Consider the following 21,018-nt stretch of genomic DNA (forward strand, 5'->3'; position numbering starts at 1 on the left):
TAACTTCTACAGCTGATTTTTATGGCTTTTGCAAGAGAGCCTTTTTATTTTTTTAAATAAAAAGCCTTTTATAATGAAACTGAAACAGAATGAGTTGCATTTTGAATTATTTGATTGTAGGAAGTTGTATGCATTGACTTATTGAGTATTTTCTACAATACTGCTTCTGAGTGCATGTCACATACATCACTTAGTAATTAGAACCCTTTTCAGTGGGTGAGGAAGAGAGATAAAAGAAGGGATTTCCTAATAAGGACAAAGATTTTTTCCCCAGGTTGACTGTATATGAGAGACATGCATGCTCTCGGCCATCAGCGAACAACAAAGTAAATGCACATCTCAAATATAAAAAAAATCACTTGACTGTCAACAGAATGACAACCATTAACAACTTAACAACTTAATCTAGATAAGAAACCAAGGAAAGTCCCAGTAACAGAAATTCAATGAAAGACAGCAAGGATGATGTACTTTATTACAAGATGAAAGGGTGAGAAAAATTTAACTACTCAGAGGTAGGAGAGCTGGACTGAGGCCATGCTCATGCACCTGGCCCAGCCAAAAACATGGGCTGCAGCCCTGAGGCAGCTGCATTCTGATTCAGAAATATGCTGATGCCTTAAATTTAAGTAAGAAATTGGGAAACATACTATATTGTTGCTTCTACCAGATATCTTTCTAAAGACCCAAGACAAACAATAGAATATGAAAAAAAATACAGGCCAGTAAATCAGTTAAATCAATGTGTAAAGAGTGAAACAGAATCACTATTACATAATTGACATTACAGACATACTTAATGTAAGCTGTGCTAATCTATCTGATACAGTTTAGTCACCTTCAGGTAACTCCTCAAAAGCTGTTCACCAGTGTCATTTCACATTCCAAGTTTTTAACAATTCAGCTTTTATTCCTCACATGAAATAAATCCAAAAGAGAAGAATCTGTTTAAAGTTTTCTTAGATCCATGTAACCATAGGGATCGAGCACAAAAGAAGAGAATAATGAATATGGTATTTAGAAAAGGAATCTTCCAAACTACATTCAATTACATATTATATTAAATTGCTATTTTATTTCATTTCTGAATTAAAATCAACTTACTTATCAAAGCTGTACTGAGCCATTCTAGCAATGAAAGAGGCTTCTCCAACCACTTGAGCCATTCTGCCAAGAGCTTCACCTGCTGCACATCTCAGAATAGGGTTAGGATTATCAAGGGCACCCATTACAAGCGTCAAAGCAGATTTGCGGACTTCTTCTGGTCCTAATGTGCTTTTATTCTCAGCTAAACCCTACAGCAAAAATAAAAATTAAAAACAAAAAAAAGAAGAAGAAGCATAATCCAAACATCCCAATGTAGGGGAGAAGAAAATATATTTGAAACCATCAAGTGAAAACTATGCACTTTTGCTTTTGTTTCAATTTGTGGTAGCTCATTCTAAAACAAATTGGTTGAAAACATTTGAAACTCAAAATCAACAATAAATCCTGGGTCTCATGATGTTTGCCAATATTCTACCTATTTCACATACAGGAAGACCTGCTGCACCAGTCTTTTTTATCAAATGTATTACCTACATGCACCCTAATCCTACCAAATCTGATCTAGCTTTACATGGGACACCTCAGGAAAAAAAAAAAAAAAAGAAGCTTTAAAAACCTAACAGCAAAAATCTAATAGAAACTACAGACCGGTTACATTTCTACAAGAATCACTTAAATTGAAGACATTATAGATACATTAAAGTATTTTTTTCTGTATAATCACATCCTTCCAAACATTTATACAGCCCTTTATATTAACACTCACCAAACAGTAACACTAAACAGCACTTCTGCACTTTCTTTTACTCTGGGAGAAATAATTAAACACATGTAAAGCAAAAACACTGCATGTACTATAGAGCAAGAAGTCAAAGGCTCTACCTGAGATCATAATTTTCTGAAGTCCTCACTTCAGCTCAATTTTGCCCATTTTTTGAACACTTGGCATGGCATGGGAGCTTCCAGAAATCTGCCTCGGAATCTACATTTCAACTTGTAGCATTGTAAATCACGTTTTTAAGAACAATGCAAAGAAACAGGTGCTGTTTTGCCAATCAACCAAAGACATGGAGCTCCAGTAACAGCTTAAACTGGGCAGTCATTTCTGACTTGCTCTCTTACTTTCTGACTTGATAGCACCAGGTTGCATTTCCAAGTCTAGACAGAGAGCACACAGCAGTAGCTGCAGTCAGTGGGACTGGGCATAGGCACCTAGAGCTCTAAGCAATAAGGCAACCAAAATGTAAACCCAAAGCTATTTGTGTATTCAGTTACACAAGCCACATCTGCACAATACTCTGTGACTTGAGGGGTTTTCTGAGTATACATGATAAAGTACTTAAATCCGTGAGTCCAGTGTAAATAAAACCAGAGGACTGAAGACGAAAAGACAGTCTGATTACTATAGAATGCTGAATACTATAGAATGTTGATGATTGTAGAATGCAGTCATGAGCCTCATCTGTTCTCTGTACTGATACATGAAGACAAGAGCTTAAGCTAGTATCCAGAAAAAAATTCAATTCTGGAACTTTCAAATTTTTGAATTCTTGAGTAACTTTAGTAACACTCTTCTAACAGCCCTTTGTACTGAATGCAAACTGATGAACTTGGGCTTTCATTACAAGTTTACAAGTCCTACCTTCAAGGCACTAAGAACAGCAGTAAAGATATTAAGCTGCACAGCTTGCTGGCGAACACCTTTAGCCTGCTTGACACATTCAGCAAAGTGATCCAACATCTGTAATCTAAAACAAAGGAAAGAACATAATTGAAGTGATAGCCTTTCAAAATACAAACTGAAGCACAGCTGGTAAAAACCACACACAACAAAAGGGCCTTTTAAGTTCAGTAGCAGAACATATGCTTCAGGGGCTGCAGAAGGTATTTGCTATAAGTAATAACAGCAGAGCTACTCTGAACATCCCTTTGCTGGTTCTTCTAGTTCATCCACAAATATTTACTATTCCTTTGAAGAAAACACCTCCAAGAGGAAGTGAATCCTCAGGTGCATTTGTCTGTATAACTATAAAGCTATGAGGGCCAGAGTGGAAAAATGCTGTCTTTCCACTATGATTTAAAATAGTGTTACCCTTCATATTTATTTTTCTCTTTCTATTGTTTTTCCCATTTAACATCCATTCCGGCCCCCACTCCTCCCCAGAAAACATTACTGGGAGGAGGAACATCCCCTTGAAGATACCAAAACCAGGAATGTAATGAATAAACTGCATTCTTAATTACTCAGCAGCTCCCAAGCTACATCTTTTCACCATCAACAACAGGTATAGACTAAGATGAATTACACCAAGCTGGTCTCAAGTCTATCCTGCACTTACTAGAAAATGAGGTTGACTGCTATGAAAAAAACTGCTCCCAAAAGATTTGCACTGAAAGTTGATTTTACTTTGAAATGCTTCTTAGAACTGTTTTCACTCTGTGCTCAGGGACAAATTGCCTAAACTGAGCAACAAAATTAGTCCTGACAACTCATAACTCTGTAGAGGTAATGTGAAACACAAAGGAAAATACGTTGAATTCCATTTCCTCTTTTTCATTGTGCATACAATTCCTTGCTGACTATAAATCAAATGGTCTTACTTATGGCAGCCAAATGAAATTCAGTGGAGGCCCCTGCTGTTTTCAAGGTTGACTTGAAGTTAATTGCAATGGGTACTTTTACATGAAATTTTGGTTGCAGAGATATTACTACTGTTAAATGCAGTATGAAAAGAGAAGAATCTAGTCTCCATCTCTGAACACTAATTTTCAAAAAGATAAAACTGAGGAAATCACTTTATTTCTAAAGTGACTACGCACATTCTGGAATCCAGAGACACAATGGGCATCAAATACTAAACTCTTAATTTAAAGACAGTTGATACCTTAGTCAATTCTTATTTCAGGAAAAAAAAAACAAAGAAAATAACAAAGTCTCCAACACAACAGTACCCAGAGAAACAAGGCATTAGGTTCTGAAATTAAACACTGATGTAAACTGACCTATGTTTGTAAGAGACATGAGGAAAAACCACACCAAAGAGAGCCACAGATGCATCAATGACAGATACTCCCAAAGGAAGGGGACCAGGCACAGCTTCACCAGCAGGGATGCGCAAATAAATGGAAGAGGGATCATGTTCCAGAGCACCACTTCCAGACGCACTGTTTGGCTGGAGCTGCAAAATTCCACACAACATCAATACCTCTGAATATACCTTTGCACATAAAATTTGGATCTAGAGATAACCAAGACACATATACAGTAGTTAAAACAAGAGAACAGCTTACAAGCACCTGAATACAAGTGCAGAATCCTCACACATACATATTAGCATTTACAGGGTCAGCTGAATTCTGAAGGGTCAAAATTGTTAACAGTTAGATAAATACACAAACTATCACTTCTGGTATTAAGAGATGAAAATTAAGAGAAAAGCAAATTAATTCTGGTATTAATAGTAGTTTCTGAACATTGAATATGAAATACCATTTCAGATAGAAGGCTATTCAGTCACTCTCTGAGAGTTACAGTACAGTGTATTAAATTATCGGTTTTGGCTATGATATGCCCTACACAGAAAGAATTAGAAACACTACTAAAATTACAAACTCTCCTATCATCAAGAAAATACTTCCTAACCATCATTCTTTCATGAAACACTATTAAACAATCATCTATTTTCTCTGAAGAAACTTCTACATTCTTATCAATTATTTAATCATGAAACAAAATTAGAGTCTAGTAGGTCTGTATTCTTCTTAGAAGGCCAGAAAACACAGCAAGGTTTGTTGACGCCTCTATACCATTAAAAAATAAAACATGACTAAGCACAAGAGAATCACAGAATGACAGAAATTTAGGGGCTGGAATGGATCCTAAAAATCATCTGGTCCAAGGCTACCCTACCATGGGCAGGGACATCTTCCACTAGAACAGGTTGCTCAAGGCCTTATCCACCCTGGCTTTGAACAGTGCCAGGGCTGGGGCATCCAAAACCTCCCACAGCAATCATTTCAATGTCTCATCACTCTCACAGTGAAAAATTTCTTTCTAATATCTAACCTAAATTCCCCCTTTCAATTTGTACCTGTTACTCCTTGTCCTATCACTACAGTTCCTGATGAAGAGTTCCCCTCCAGCTTCCCTGCAGGCCCCCTTCAGACACTGGAAGGTTGTTCTGAGGTCTCCAAGCAACCTTCTCTTCTTCTCCAGGATGAACAGCCCCAACTGTCTCAGCCCATCATCACAGGGGAGGGCGCTCCAGTCCTCCTATCAACTTTGTGTCCCTCATCTGGACCTGCTCCCAACAGCTCCATGTTCTCTTTACGTTGGGGACACAAGAGCAGAGGGGCAGAACCACCTGTTCATCCTGCTGGCCGCACTGCTTTTGATGCAGCCCAGGATTCCAGCAGCTTTCTGGGCTGTGAGCACACACTGCCACTGTTTTACAGGCAGGAAGTGAAGAAAAAAAAAAGAGGCAGGAGGGAGAGAAAAAGCTCTGTGCATTGAAGCCTGCACTGGAAATTTACTATGTCCTCCACAACAAAGAAAGGAAGTTTGTAAAACTCTTTTTTGCTTCGACACGCTGATCTTGGCTCAGAAATCTTCCCACACCCTTGGTATCAGTCTTGGCTTTTGGATCTGCTCCAATCAAACCTTCTGAGACACCCTCCTATTATTAGATGGTTGTTGCAGAAGAGGAGTTTTCAGCCAACAACATTGTGTCAACACTTTCAAATGAAATGCAAGATTTCTTACTACACCTATAAAACCAGTTAAATCTTGTTTTGCTATAACACCATTTGCAATATTGACATTTTGACAGCAGTTTCATTATGAAACATGTTAAGTGGAACCTACATTTCTCCTAATTCCAAAAACTTTATATGAGAACAACTTCTAGGCTAGGAAGATTGGCAGACAGGAAGAGATATTGAGTTAGGGTTTTTTTTTAAAAGAAATGAGGCTGGTCCACTAAGCACAACCCTATGAGTAGCATTATGCAATTTATATCTCAGCTGTAGGTGGTTTTTAATCAAAACAGTACCCTGGAGATGGAAGCACTTACATCTAAAAAAGCTCTGAAATAAGACTAAAAACAAGGTAAGAAGCTTCAGTTTTAGAAGGCTTCCCCACACACACACCACACAGACAGGGCAGATCATTCATTCTTCTAGCTTTTTTTGTTACCTGATCTTCAATTGACTTATGATCTGTTTCCTGCAGCCAAGAGCCGAGCAGAACACTATCATCATAATGACAAAGAGACCTTAGGAGTGATGTGGTTGTATTAGCAGAGTTGTCTGTCAAAGTAAATTCCGCTACCAGCTCTCGAAGAAGCGCATTAAATGATCCTAGAAGGACAGACATTAAAAAGAATCACCACTGCTTCTCAGCCAAAACATTTCAGCCAGTGATCAGAAGTTATAAATGTACCAGTACTTCAGTTTTAGAGGTGGCTAACAGAGAAGTAAACCTGACAATAACAGAGTTGAGAGCAAGGCTTCAAATGGAACTGTAGGCTCTCAATTCCCAAATCATGGGTACCCAAATACCTAAATAATAGGTAAGGTTGGAAACCACTGGAGGTCATCTAGCCCCACCTTCTGCTCAAGCAGAATCCACTAGAGCACATTACTCAGAACTGTGTCCTGTTCTAAACAACAAATTGGGCCATCCCTACAGGATGACAATCCAGATGTAGAAAAAAAAAACGTGCATCCACATGATCATGTAGACATAATGAAGTAACAAAAAAAACCAAAGAAACCCAAAAAGTTAATCTTGCCACTGTGTGACAGTGGTTGGCAATTTACTAATAGCAGATCTGTGTAATAGATCAAATCAGGTTTAAAAAGGAAAACAACCAAACCAACCAAATAAAAAAACCCAAATGTAACCAAAACTAAACTTCCATTGTCACATCTGTTTTTCAGTATACTAAGAAATAAAGTTCTCTACCTTTTAATTAACAATGACTTAAAAAACTATTATTTGATCTCAGACCATGATCTCCATACCTCTCAATCCTACAAAAGGGACCATAACTGCTATACTCCAAGTGTTACTCTGTGAATGCTTTTCAATACCCATACTCTGTAGTTATACTGTCAAGATAACATACAGAAGATGAGGAATATAGTACAAAATTCTTGGAGATTCCTAGAATTATATTTTGACTCTTACAGCTGCTTCAAAGATATGCATCACAAGTACTAAGCGCAATTTTTACTTTAACAAAAATTGTTTAAAATTTATGTACCTTCATATGTCTTTGGGGGCAATAAAGCCAATATATCATAAAGTCTTAAACGAACCATAGCTGCACTGGCTTTGAGATGAGCTCCATGGGCTTTAATTACTGATGGAATGCTAGAGAATTAAAAATGAAAAAGAGAAACCAGAAATGTTGCAGTTACAGAAGAGAGTATTTTCAGATTTTTTTTCACAGGATGTAACTCTAGGCAAGGTAAGAAAACAGTGTTCAGAGAACCACTCTGAACATCATTACTCAATTAATGATACATTTTCAGAAGTAATTGTACAGAGAGAACCTTAATTATAAACTCAAGGAACCCACAACATATGTTGCCATAAATCAGTGACATGCACTTCCTCAGAAGTCCTATTTTAATTACAGGTGGGGCAGGGGGAAGGGGCAGACACCAAACCACAAAACCCAACTCCAAATTAGTTCTAGTATTTCAAGACCAGGAAAAGACAAAAGTGAATGAAGAGCAGGAACTGCCTACTTACTGTGACATCATTGTCATGGCACATTCTATGGGTGTCATCAGTTTCCTGATCACATCCTCAGTAAGGAGCTCAGGGCAGTGAGCAACAAAGCTTCTCATAGCTAATAACAGAACAGTTTAAATTAAACTTTCACTGAAACAAACAAGTGTAAGACATAAACAACATACAAATTCTGAGAATATCAAAAGAGCAGCAATTAAAAATGTTTATTCAAAGACTGTGTGATCTGTTCATAAAACTGTATGTCAAAGCCAGGACATACTGATGAAAATCTGACACATTTTACTCCTTTTCAAAGAAGGAAGTTACAGGAGTTCTCTCTGCAATACTTGGGATCATGTTGTGGTTGACTGTGCAGGTATAATCTCAAATTCTGAATTTCTTACCACACAGTGCTCCAGCACGGCCTTCCAGTGTTACTTGCCAGGTGAAAGAATCTCCTCTTGCCTTCTCTGCCTCCAGCTCCTTCAGAGAACGTGGGAACACGTTTCGCCACAGCAGCAACATCTTAGGCAGATGATACCGGACAACAGAAGGACCTAAGTAGAAAAAAATGTAACAGTGTAATAAAAATGTGTATTTAAGTGTGAAACATCTGCTGTGAAGGCTTTTGCTCTTCAAACTATTTTTGTCTTATTTCACTTCTCTTCCTTTCTGCCCTACTTGGAACAATGAAAACCAAATGAAAGTCTCATTCCTAGGTTGAAAGTGTGGCAAATAAGTACTATACATCATATCTGCTTGTGGATATCACTCCTAAAATAGGAAACAGACTACCCTACCCACTGTCATGCCACACAGAACCATGGTCAACTGTCTTTTTACTATCTTTTTATTCTGGCTTCTAATTGTTTTATATTAATTTTGAAGACAGGTTCTTTAGCCTGCTCTACCCTGCCCATAAAATAAATAAAAAAACAACTGATTGTTATTGGTTATGTAAATCAGTTTAACAGTCAAGTTTTTTTTGAAACTTCTGAAAAAGATCCAGTGCAAGTACATTAAAAATATTTTGGAGGACAACCACAATAAAAATACCCTGTTAGAAAAATATGATGATAAACTGGTAAAAGAGACAACTTAGGGAAACAAGATGAAACACAAATGGTATTTGATGACAGATCAAAATAATGCAAAATGCATCAGAACTTTATAATATTTTCCCATATAAAAGAAACTCCAAACAAACCAGAAAAGAACACCACTGTTGCCACTGCTGCCACATTCAAGAGTATACTTACAACCTCTGAAAATGCAGCTTGTGATACTTCTGTAATGGCAGATACAAACATAAGGCTGGCTTTTTTACAAGAAAACCAAAGGGCTTTTAAACTAACAACACTTCTAGCAGTGTTGTTGCCTATCTACAGACACACATGCAACTTGTTGAAATGCTCACTGGGTTTTATTTATTGTCCATTTCTTCTGCACCACAGCATTAATGAAGGAAGAGTAAGGGTTAATTTTGCCCTTTCAGAGAATGACTAAAGGCTGGGTTTCTAAGACCAGAACAGGAATTTTTTTCAGGTATGACACCTTCTACCATACTTCAGCTTAGATAAGCACTAATATTTCACTTCTGCCCAGCACAATGTTGCTGAAGTACGTGCACTTACACTCTGCTTCCCCTATATAAATACTCTTGTGCTGGATAATGAGCCCATTATGTGTAAAGACCATTTGTCAAGCAGATAACCAGAAGTGTTGGACAAGCTTTAAAATAAAAAGAAAAATCAAACCATTTTTACAAACCTAAAGTCATAAGTGCTCCAAGTAAAAGCCATCCAGCTTGAGTCCGCTGCAAGGAGAGCCTGCTGTTCTGTGCAGCAGTTCGTAACAGATCCTCAGCAATACTGACCACCATCTGCACCACACCAAAACACAGGGGCTTTTAGAAACATAAATGAAGCCACTGCAAGCTATTCTACTTGTTCACTCTTACAGACTAAAGATGTTCTCAAATCATTGGAATTGACCTTCCATAAAGAATGAATGCAGATTACATTTCATGCTGATGATTAGTGTTTTTTGTATGATAACAAAGCCAGCAATATTCTCTCCAGCAATTTTTCAATATTTCAATTTCTCTTCATCAAATTTGAAAGAAGAAAAGAGCTGTTAAATATTGCAACTGAGATTCTAAAACCATGTGCTCTGGCCACTACTCTCGCACAAGGCACAAGCTCAGTTTCAATTATGCTCATTAGCATGCCACTCATTTTTCAAAGTTTTTACTTGCAGATAAAAAGGTATCTTTTAGTGCACCCACAGATAAAACACTCACTATCTCACCTTTCCTTTGGCATGAGGAATGCCTAGAGGACACTGATGCACACCACCTAACAAAGCAGCCATTGCAAAACTGTAGCCACTAACAGCTTCAGGGGAGGTCTTCAGATTGTTGAGTCTTTCTGCACATCTGTCTAAAAATGGAGTCAACTGAAAGGGCAATGCCACAGCGACACACCGCAAGCACCAGGCAGCAGCCAGCCGAGCAGCCATGCTGGGGTGAAGAAGAACTGAAGTTACTGTCTCCAACAGACCTACAGAAACGAGAGGTTGCAGTCTTTAACTTATGATGCACTGTTTAATATACATATGCTTTTTAATATACATAGAGAAGTAAACTGAATCAATACTAGACAGCCAATGTGAAAGTTAAGACAGTCAGAATTAAAGTACTTAGATTTGCTGACTGTGCCTTTCCAGGAAAGATGGTACTTGTTACTGGCAGTATCTGCTCCCCATCAGGTTTTGTCAGCAAAGGTGGAGCTGCCAGAGCACAGCACTGACTCCTAATACTTAAACACTGAAAAGAGGCAGCAGGGCTATAGAAGAGAACAGGCACTGGATGAGACAATTCCCATAATATTTTACAGATTGCCAGTAACAGAGCAACAATAACACTGACCTTTGGGTTTGCTCCACACTGTAGCCAAGCACATGCTGTAGATGTCACTGACCCCTGTACTCTGCTTTTGACGTGGTGCTGTCCACCCTGCAGCAAGTTTATATCCTTCTACACTCTCCAAACTTCTGTGCCTACCTAATCCCACTTTCTAACTGCACCCTTCAGTTCCATTTGTCTCCACACAAACATTTTCTTTAGTCCAAATCTTCAAAGCTCCCACTGCTGCTAGTTTTCTCTGGAGCTGTGAATAACTTCTACCTGCTGAGTTCATGGCAGCTAACAGAAATAATACTGAATTCCAGTTCCCTCTGTTCTTATGGGACACTGCTGCCAGAAGGAATAAATATGAGCAGTCTTCCCTACTCCAAAGCTGGCACAAAATGAGTATGGGAAGAATGTCATATGTAACAAGACAACAATCTATATGATGAAGTGTCTAAAGAAGCTTGTACTTCCAGTGGAAAAAACATAAGCCTCCACAAACTCAAAAAATTTAAAGCTGTAACACTACAGAATAAATGTGGATTCATATATTGAAACAAACAAGAAGAAAATCCCACACCAATTTCAGCCAAAGAACTACTTCTTTTAAAGGGGCCTACCAACAGCTTCATCTCAACAAAATACTTTTGCTTCCCCCCAGGAATTTGGTATTTAAGGGCAATGTTTTCCAGGAACAAATATTTCAGACCTTACATAGCAAAATAATGTATTTCCTATAAAACCATTATTGTAAACAAACCAATACCAAAAATTACCACTTCACTCACCCTCAGAAAGAGCTTCAGAAAGACTCCTATCCAAACAGCTGTTTAATACTTGGTCAGACTTGAACTAAAGTTGGGGTACTACACACAGTGAGGTGGACAAATGTAGCTATCTGGAGTACTACAGGAAGTACCAATTTCATAGATTTATTTACTTCATATTCATTTATTATTTAACTAGATTTAATGATATTTCATATTCCTTACTCAAATGCCTCACTTAATCTATTTCCATTTATTTGCATACCAATAGAGGGTTCTTGAATAAGAGGAGATGCAGTGGCATTCAGACTCTGAACCAGACTACCCAGCTCCTGGAGGGCACACACCATTACATGCTGACTTGCAGCTACATCAGCAGCTCCTGATTTATTCTCACTGTTAGCATCATTCACTACTGCTTCTGCAGAAAAGAAAACAAGAATGTCTTGCTTAATTATGAACAGAATCCCACCCGAGCACTCACAGGACAGAAAGTGACAGTTTCATTTTGACATCAATCCTACGTTAAAACAAAAGCACAAGTCTGGTCACAGTGAAAACTAACAAAACAAACACATTCAGCAGGGAAAGAATTTTATAGCTATCAGCCAAACACAGTTGTCCAAAGGCCATAAAAAACAGATGCCCAGCAGCTACTGTGGATAGCAAAGCACTAAGAAGTAGGACAAACAGTGTATGTGTGCATTTATACAGTAACAAAATATGCAATCTTGACATATCTAGGTTCTGCATACAAATTTGCGTGCATGTATGTTCAGTGAAACTAAAAAAGAGACCTTTAGTAAATAATTAATCATAATTTCTAATCATCTCAGTGTTATCCAATTGAGTTCCTTGATCCCACAGTATGTCCTCCTACAAAATATCCCAGAAGCAGCAGCTATGTCTTCAAAAAGGGACTTCAGTACCAGCTTAATCTTTGTGTGCCTACTACAGAAGAAATTTAAGAGAATGGTCTGCTGTATATGAAAGGAAGCAATTATTACCAAGTAAAAACCGAAAAAACCCTTACCTTTTTTCATCACATTCATGAGAAATCCTCAAAAATATGTAAGTATTTCAAACTATCCAAATACACAACTGAATTTCCTGCAACTTTGACAAAGTGGCAGGAGGAGTATTTTCTGCAACTGTTTCTTCTCAGAAACAGCATTTTCAATAGACCTGTTTTCTTGGAATTAGTACTTAGAGTAATGAGAAACCCTTTAAAGTCTCATGCCTACCCCATCAAAAAATTGTTACAAGAAGAACCTGCAAAAGTTTTCAAATCAAATTCATTTCCACATGTTAACCATTGTTTTAAACTCCAATTAGATGACAGCAGAAAAGAAAGATATGTTTGGTAAATGAAATAATGAGTATTTCCAATTTACTCTTTTAAATCTCCAGCTTGAGCTACTTGCTTTCATAAGAAACAGATGCCAAGAGAGTTTTGTTAGCTCTCTAAGTGATTCCATATTCTGCAAAGTTCTGCAAAGGGGTCATATTCTTCAGATTACATCATTTTCATCACAAAATCCAATTGGACATTAGTATGGATATTAGCAGGGGAGACACAAGGATCTACAAGATCTTGAGCTACAGGATTTTTAACACTATTAGTAAAGAACTCTGCATGACTTTCAATACAACCTATCCCAAGATAATGGCAAATGCAGTTTTCTTCTCCATTTCCATTTTAGGCCTTTGACAATGCATTTGCTCTCTGGGATAACCAGCCAGTGTCATACAATCACTTCTGAAGCAGAATTCAACCGCTGAACATTTGAAACAGAAAGCAGATGAACTATCATTTCCCATAAGAACAAAATTACTCCTCACAGTAGAAGAAAGCTAAAAAATGGCTGCCTCACTAAAATGACAGTAACTTTCAAGTGGTCTTGAATGAAGAAAACCAGTTCTCACCCACTGCCTTCATTTGTTTACCAATGGCTTGACATATTTCCTTGGCAGCTGCAATCTGTGCTTTCTCCCCCAGCAAGCTGCCCACAGTTGCTCTCAGGATAAAGGACACACATCTTCGAGAGTACACAGCCTCCACGTGGGTCTGGGTTGCGCGAGGATGGGACACCAGGTCAAGCACGTGGGACAGAAAGGTGGCAAAGTTGCGCTCCAGCCACTGCCCTCCCAGCGTTGTAACGAACACAACGTAGGCCTGCAGACCCAGAAGTCACACAGCAACCCAGTTAAAACAGAAACAAAAGACTGTGTGAAACTACAGCCAGGCTCTAACGCACAACAGTAGCAACACCAGTCAGCAATAAGCAACCCTAACCTAATGAGGTTACTCAGCACGAACCAATTCAGTATTCACATCTTTGCTGCTGAAACTCAACTTTCTCCAGTACCAAGGGTAGCCCCTGTACTGTGATGCATAAAATACACTTTGGATGACAGCAAAAAAACCCGGTGTCTCTTTCTAAAAAAGTTAAGAACATCATGTACATAAAAGAAACATCAATGTGTTCCAGCTCACAATGAAAATCTGGAACATTCACCAAGTTCACGTGAAAAAGGCTGAGACAAAATGAAGTGTTTCACAAAATAACCTATGATCAAAGAATCTGGATTCTGGGAAGGTACTGCAGCATATTGAAATACACGTCAGCATGAGAATGTTTGAATTTGAAGAGATGCTGCCACCACCTTTCTCTCTCAGACAAGAGGAACTTCCACATTCAGGAGCCACAAAAGGGTAACAGAGCACCCCCTCTAAGAAGGAACTAAATTTTAAAAAGGAACTAAAGTCTTTAACATACTAAGTTTTCTAATATTTTTGCAAGTTAATCTCACCTAATATACACTGATCAAGTAAGTTTTCCTTAGCTCTTATTTTAATCTGTTGTTACTGAATATCAATAATAGAAGAAAGTAGATCAGGGAATGATACCTCATGTACATCTCACAAAACAGAAGAGTCAAATTAGACCTGTAAATGAACTTACACAGAAATAGAGAACAGAAATGCATATTTTTCCTACTAAAAGGAATGATGTATAAATTTTACTTCATTAAAAAAATCACAAACCTGAGTAACACCAACTCGCACTTCCCTATTGACAGATCCTCCCACTTTTAACATCTCTCCACCACTCTTCAGGAACCCAGATCCCCCTCGCAGAAATCCTGTGGCCATGAGCTCCAAGACCTCCTCAAGTGTGGCTCTCTTCACATTTTGTCGCATCACTTATTAAAAAGAAAAGTAATTATTTATTCCCAAAGCTCCAACCAACACAAGCAATGATCTTGAAACCAGACTTATTAATTCAAAATTGTCCTGCAAAAACAAATCTACCCAATATTTCAGATAAAAATTTACTTGCACATTTAAAAAAAAAGCTACTTCTCCCAGGTGGTTTTTGATATTTTGTTCTGTCCTTTCTTTCTACAACAGAAATTCTACACTCTTTTTAGCTTAATGTTTATAAAAACAAACAATCCATCCACAAGCTTCCATCTACTGGAACAACAATGTGTCATGCAGCACTGTCAATGTAACATGGTACTGAAGGTGCCACTGTAGACATGGAATCCAGAAGGATTCATACCTGTTGCTTGTTTTGGTATCAGTGCTGTAGCCATGACTGTCCCCAAAAGCTTTGACACTGCAACTCGCACACCATAGTTTGAGTTTTCCAGAGCTTTAAAGCACAGCGTTGCAACGTTCTCTAGTTCAGCTGTCCACATAAACACTGCTTCATTCTGTAATTCCAGCAGACACTGTAGGGAAAAGAGACTTGCTAAGCACCAGGAGACCATTCTTACATTTTCTCTAAGTATCAGGCTGCAATCGTCAGGTTTATTCAGAAAGTATTTTAATGTGAAAATTTCAAGAATTAATTTAGACACACTCTCCCACATGTCAACTATCTTAGCTGATTAAACAATCAGAAGAGTCATGGAAGAGGCTAATACATAAATTAAAAAATTAAAAGAAAGCTCTACACAAGAACCATGTTAGCAAAAACCTCTCCCACTGAGGCTCACAGATAACATATTCTATCTCATACTTTTTTATCAAGTGGGGAATACAGTACCACAGTACCAGTCAAATGTCTGAGCCTCTAGTGTAAACTAAAGAACTCACCTTGTCCAACTAATTACCAAATTTCCCTTCCTGAGCAACAGGTACCAGTTCAAGTGCAGGCACTCCCTAGTCACAGCACCAGAAGGTGTGTGGCTGGTGAGAAGACACCCACCTTAGCCACTGCACAGCGCACAGCCATCGATCTGTCCGTCAGCAGGGACCGGGCATTCTTATAAATGTCACGGTGACAAGAAGCTGCTGCTCCTCCAAGTCCATTGAGGACTTTCTGCAAACTCATCAGGATTTCACTGCGGCCCTGAGACTGCACACACACAACAACATTGATGTAAAAATGTGGACACAGCAGTTACACTAAGAACCAGGTGTATACTTATGCATTTTCCTGCTTCTATGCAGGAATGCTTTTGCAAATGTTGAAAATAAAGGCATATATCACTGATACATAGCTCATTTTAAAAAGAAGTAAACACCACACACAGCTTTACTTAAAGTCTCTCAGTTGTGACATAAATTGAACCCAGGCAAGCCAACAAACTGGCTCTAGGTAAAATGCTTCTGCTCTGCCCCACTATTTATCAGCTGCAGATTTGGGGCGAAAAAAGAAAAAACAGCTGGTAAGAGAGAATGGGAAACTCAAGTAAGATAGCAGTTACATGCTATACCTGCACACAGGCAGGTGCTTACACTCTGAGAGCACACATACACAAATAAATAAATAAATAAATAAACAATCACACAGGTAAACAACACAGCTGAAGAAAACAGCTGCCACCACAAGACCCACACAGTCAGTATTCCAACTCGTCCCAACAGAGCTATTTGCATACAAACAGACCCACTGGCAGCCCAGGATACATTCTCTCAATATCATGACACACTCTCTCTTTTCAGGACACAATGTATTTTGCTCACATGCAGAGTAACAACCTCCCCACAATATTTAAGCATTCATTATTAATTTTAACAACTAAATGCTTATTCAGAGTACACAGGCAAAAACCCTAGCACAGTAGTTAGAAATGACAGATACAGTCATTTCTGAATTTTAATTACTGACACTACTATGAAGTAACTATTACAATATTCACATGATAAAGTCTAAACTCCCTGCAGTAGACTTGAAACTAGCCAGGTAAGTGATTTGCACCCTTCAGTGCAGAAGAAAAACAATCTAGACAATCTGGCAAACAATACTGGAGGAAGCAGGTTTCAGTTTAAAATGGAATTAACACCACATAAACAAACTGAAACTTACCTCTGCACTTTTCAGCGACTTTAACAGGTTATTCACAGTTTCTGGAAAAGAACTACCCAGCATTCTCCCCATTTTTTCATAAAATGCTCCAACACATGCCACAGCAGCCCTATGAGAAAACAGAGAAAAAGAGTACACATATTAATGTATCATCCAAATGAAAAGAAAGTTAAATAGAAATGTATGTTCTAATCAACATTGATGAATAAAAATCTATTTGCTACCACTACTTATACTGACTGTTTACACAGTCAGTAAAAAATTGGAATAATTTTTTTGTTTACCAAAAAAAGCAACAGAACAGTTACCAGCTTTTAAGAATACAAATGCATTTGAAAGGTATTACCATAGGATCTACACATAGAGTAAAAAATTCTGGAGAAAACAAGACAGGCTGAAATCCCAGCAAGATTAGGGTTTTGTGTTTCAATAAACTGTCTCTTTGCTAAGCAAGAAAGCCTCTAGCCTGTAATATAACCTGACACATTTTTGTAGATACTGAAATGCAAAAATTATTTCATAACACAGGAAAGTTTACAGGCACTGTAAAATCTCTGGATCCAAGTATTTACATATTTTTCTTGCTCTGCCATTTGAGATTAGGAATACTTAGTTATCACCACACTGCAGTTATATACACAAACTGCTCCAGGACAGCCACAGAAGCAGCTCCTGAACACATGCACTTTTCATTACAAAGGAATGAGGCTTTTTTTTAAATCTGTAATTGCTGGCTAAATAGTATTTTAGCAAAGTTACATCACAAACTCATTACAGCCTCCCCTTTAACGGGCATGTGTCCATTAAAAAACCTTCTGGACTATGACTTAGTAGCATAAATTTCAGAGCATTTTATAGTAGAAAACACTTCCCACTTACACAAGTTCCTCATACAGCTGCAAGAGCTAGAAATAAGAGGACAGTATCTGCCCAAACTGTGACTATTTCAGATTTTATTGTCAAATCCTATTGTTGTCATAATGGCTGAAGGCAAGACCAAATTTGGGTTCACTAGACACCAAGAACATACAAAGCATTACATGGGAAAGTACCAGAAACAGTTTCAGTGGAAGTTGTTTGTGGCATTAACCAAATTCCTAGCAACGAGACTGCTCCTATGACTAAAGACAAATTGGATCACACATCCATGCACACACACATCCACATGTAGAGAATCTGCCTGAGAGACCTGTGCAGCTTAGTGTGGTAGGGGAATAGAAAAGGCAACATCTGATGGGGAAAAAAAACTTGAATATTTGGTTACAATTCTCTAGGCACAGACAACACTCTGGTTTGACAATCTGCAGGTTCCACCTTTAATGGGATATCTGAGCACAATCAGCAGCAATTCCACTGGTGGAAAGCCTTCATTAATGGTTATCTTCTCCATGCCATAAGCAGGTGAAGAGTCATAACACAGTGCCTTGCCTAGAGAAAACCATTTCACTTTCACAGAGACATGTATGTGTCACCTTGGAGTCCTGCCCTCCACAACCTCAATCCAGCACTTTTCTCTGCTACCTGTATCAGGCATATGTAACTCCAAACAACCACACAAAATATAAATAAACATAGTGTGCACATATACAGGCAGGTTCTTCTGTAATATCCAGGACCACTTGGCTTAAAAATCATTCCCCTTTCCCCAAACATACAGTTTAGTGGGCAGGTAGGCTGCAGTGTCATCTTTGCTCTTGATGATGTCATTACACTTGTCAAGTGTCTGAAAAACAGTGAATGTGTCTCCAATGCTGTAGAGAGCAGCCAGATTTTTTGCAAGCAGTTTCCGTGTGGGTGGCCCAGGGGAACTGCTGATGAGTCCTGTTAGCTGTTCTACAAGTTTCTTCTGTTTTTCTTTGACATCTGTCTGTTGAAAGATCAAAAATAAATAAGAAAAATAGTTTAATCCACTGTGTAATCCAGAAAAATCTACAAGAAATGGAAGTAAACTTTATACCACTCCCAACTGTATATAACTCAGCAAATTGTCTCAGAGATATATGAGATGCATTCAACAACAGCAGAGACAGATGCTAAATGCTCAGAATTAGCTGATGTCCTATTTCATTTTTACTTTTTAAAAATACTTACCAGCTGCCTACTGACTGCCTAAAATTAAACATTTAAAATCTACAAATTAGCACACAGGCTCTTCAGGCTGAATCTGAAACCATACAGGTGCCATCTGGCCATTACCTGTAAACTTTCTCTGGCAATAAATTAATACAAATGCTTTTTAAAAGAAAGTTTATTTAGAAATAAGGGGGAAAAAAACCCATTAAATTACCTTGTTAGCAGCTACCAGCACTTTATCCAAAAATCTCAACCATTCAAAGATAAAAACTGGTCTCTTTGCTTCTGTAATTTGAGCTAATGCTTCCTCATTCAGTAACAAACTATGAGCCAGCTCCATAATGGGTTGAATTCCAATTTTATTGCAAATTTGTGTAGAAACTCTAAAATAAAAATGCAAATGTTAGTATAAAGTACAGTACATCAGTACAAAGCTTTGAAAATCAAATTAAAATATTCAGCTTGCTTAGACTTAGCTAAATAGTCCCAAATAAAAGCCACTCACATATTTGCAAACTGAGTCCATTCATTAGTATTTCAGGGAACAGAACTGTTAATTGCAAAAAGAGTACCTACAGGCAATTTCAGGGCACAAACTCTCAGCCAAGAAAAATACACCAAAGTCCCTGCTTAAAGAAGGTAAATGAATCATCTCACTGACTCTACTTACATGAAAGAGAAAAAGGATTGTTGCAAGTCAAGACCCTTGAGCACACTCCCAAAGCTGGGGCATGAACCTGGCTCCCTTCTCCACACCCTCCAACAGCCAAGCTGAGAAGATGAGCCTGACACAAGTAGGAGTGTCCAGCCAACACAAGTTTGGGAGAAGCAGGAACAGGGATAGGATTTGGCATCAGTGACCTAAGATTTCCCTGATCCCACTAGTCTTGCTTTAAGTACTAGACATGCAAGCTCCCTGAAATCCAGCAACCTTAGGGTTGACAGCCCAAAACACAAGCAGCAGCCAAACTACTGCAGGTCTCCCCAGCAGGCAAAATCCTGCAGATGGAACACTGGTGATCCTGCTCAATCAATGGGGCTGGCATCAAACACTACCAAAAGCACACTGTCAGTGTAAGCAAATGCTCTGCCAACCTCATCTCAGCAAACCACCTGAAGAAAAGTGTAGCGATTGAACACAGAGCTGACAGAAGGAAAAAACTCAAAAAATTTACCCAAAACCAAAACATTAAAGCAACAACCTTCAGCAAATAGAAACCCAAGAAGCAAAAAAGCAACCCAACCCCAAAACCTGAATAGAGAGACGCTGAAACTAGGATCCCAGGCAAAAAAAGAGAAAGCAACACAACTACAGACTATTATGTAAGACATCAGCTTTCAACAGGCATCATCTTTTGACAGCTGCACTGTTCCACTTTTGTTCTCAAGAGCTCTCAGCTGCTTCCTCATTCATGATCTTAAAGTTAAATGAAATGGCTTAAATTGATTTTTTTTAAATAGTCCCCAACTGAGACATTAGTAAGGAGACATATTAATGCCATATTATTAATGATGTATTATTCTAAATCCACCTTAATGATGAAACGAAAGCATCACACTGTATTTAATGCTAAGGTTGTTCCCTGCACTTCAGCACTTTGCCTATTTCTCACAGAATACAGTTCCAGCAAAGGTGGAAGAGCCACATATGGAAAGAAGCACACACATACCTCCCTAACTCCTCTGAAGACATTTTCCATTGGGTTTCTTTTGTTTTTTTTTTACATTTATAAAGAACTGAGAAGGCATTGCCTGTCAGTAACTCAGACACATCACCTCAAAACACCTTTACACGAGAGCAGAGACACAATGAATGACGGCACTGTGATTCTTTGGACATCATCCCAGAGATCTGCACTGCTTGTCACACCCACACAGCACAAAAGTACCGTGAGCACTGTTGGACAGCACAGCTCATGATTCCTTTTCCTCCCCACATACAAGGTTTCATTTGCCCCTGGCCGTAAGAGCCATGGACACCCTATGCACCTTCCCCACTTCATCTAAAATGTAGGAAACACAGGCTCTAAGCAACATACACACAGCTGTGCTGGTGAAGCACAAGGCATCAGACACAAGAATAATTACACAAATATTCAGCTAACTGAAGAGTCAGTCTAACACAGAGCTACTTACATAGACAATCCAAAGCTC

At 38.4% G+C, this 21,018-nt stretch overlaps 1 protein-coding gene across 1 annotated transcript in view; it reads right to left on the reverse strand.

Moving 5' to 3' along the window:
• HEATR5B (HEAT repeat containing 5B) overlaps positions 1-21,018 on the reverse strand; it is a 55,333-nt gene that overhangs the window by 33,524 nt on the left and 791 nt on the right. Inside the window, exons 2-18 of the mRNA XM_054279181.1 lie at positions 19,079-19,247; positions 18,447-18,658; positions 16,792-16,900; positions 15,688-15,837; positions 15,037-15,208; positions 14,517-14,674; positions 13,394-13,643; positions 11,733-11,888; positions 10,100-10,350; positions 9,560-9,671; positions 8,194-8,346; positions 7,808-7,907; positions 7,314-7,423; positions 6,242-6,405; positions 4,051-4,226; positions 2,690-2,795; positions 1,105-1,295 (exon numbers count right to left, since the gene is read on the reverse strand). Of these exons, the coding sequence (XP_054135156.1) occupies positions 1,105-1,295; positions 2,690-2,795; positions 4,051-4,226; positions 6,242-6,405; positions 7,314-7,423; positions 7,808-7,907; positions 8,194-8,346; positions 9,560-9,671; positions 10,100-10,350; positions 11,733-11,888; positions 13,394-13,643; positions 14,517-14,674; positions 15,037-15,208; positions 15,688-15,837; positions 16,792-16,900; positions 18,447-18,658; positions 19,079-19,204 (2,696 nt within the window). The 5' untranslated portion in view covers positions 19,205-19,247. The remainder of the gene's footprint in view (positions 1-1,104; positions 1,296-2,689; positions 2,796-4,050; positions 4,227-6,241; positions 6,406-7,313; positions 7,424-7,807; positions 7,908-8,193; positions 8,347-9,559; positions 9,672-10,099; positions 10,351-11,732; positions 11,889-13,393; positions 13,644-14,516; positions 14,675-15,036; positions 15,209-15,687; positions 15,838-16,791; positions 16,901-18,446; positions 18,659-19,078; positions 19,248-21,018) is intronic.

Source organism: Melozone crissalis, unplaced genomic scaffold (genome assembly GCF_028551555.1).
Source record: "Melozone crissalis strain CALT ecotype California unplaced genomic scaffold, PUWL_Pcris_2 ptg000027l_1, whole genome shotgun sequence".
NCBI lineage: Eukaryota > Metazoa > Chordata > Aves > Passeriformes > Passerellidae > Melozone > Melozone crissalis.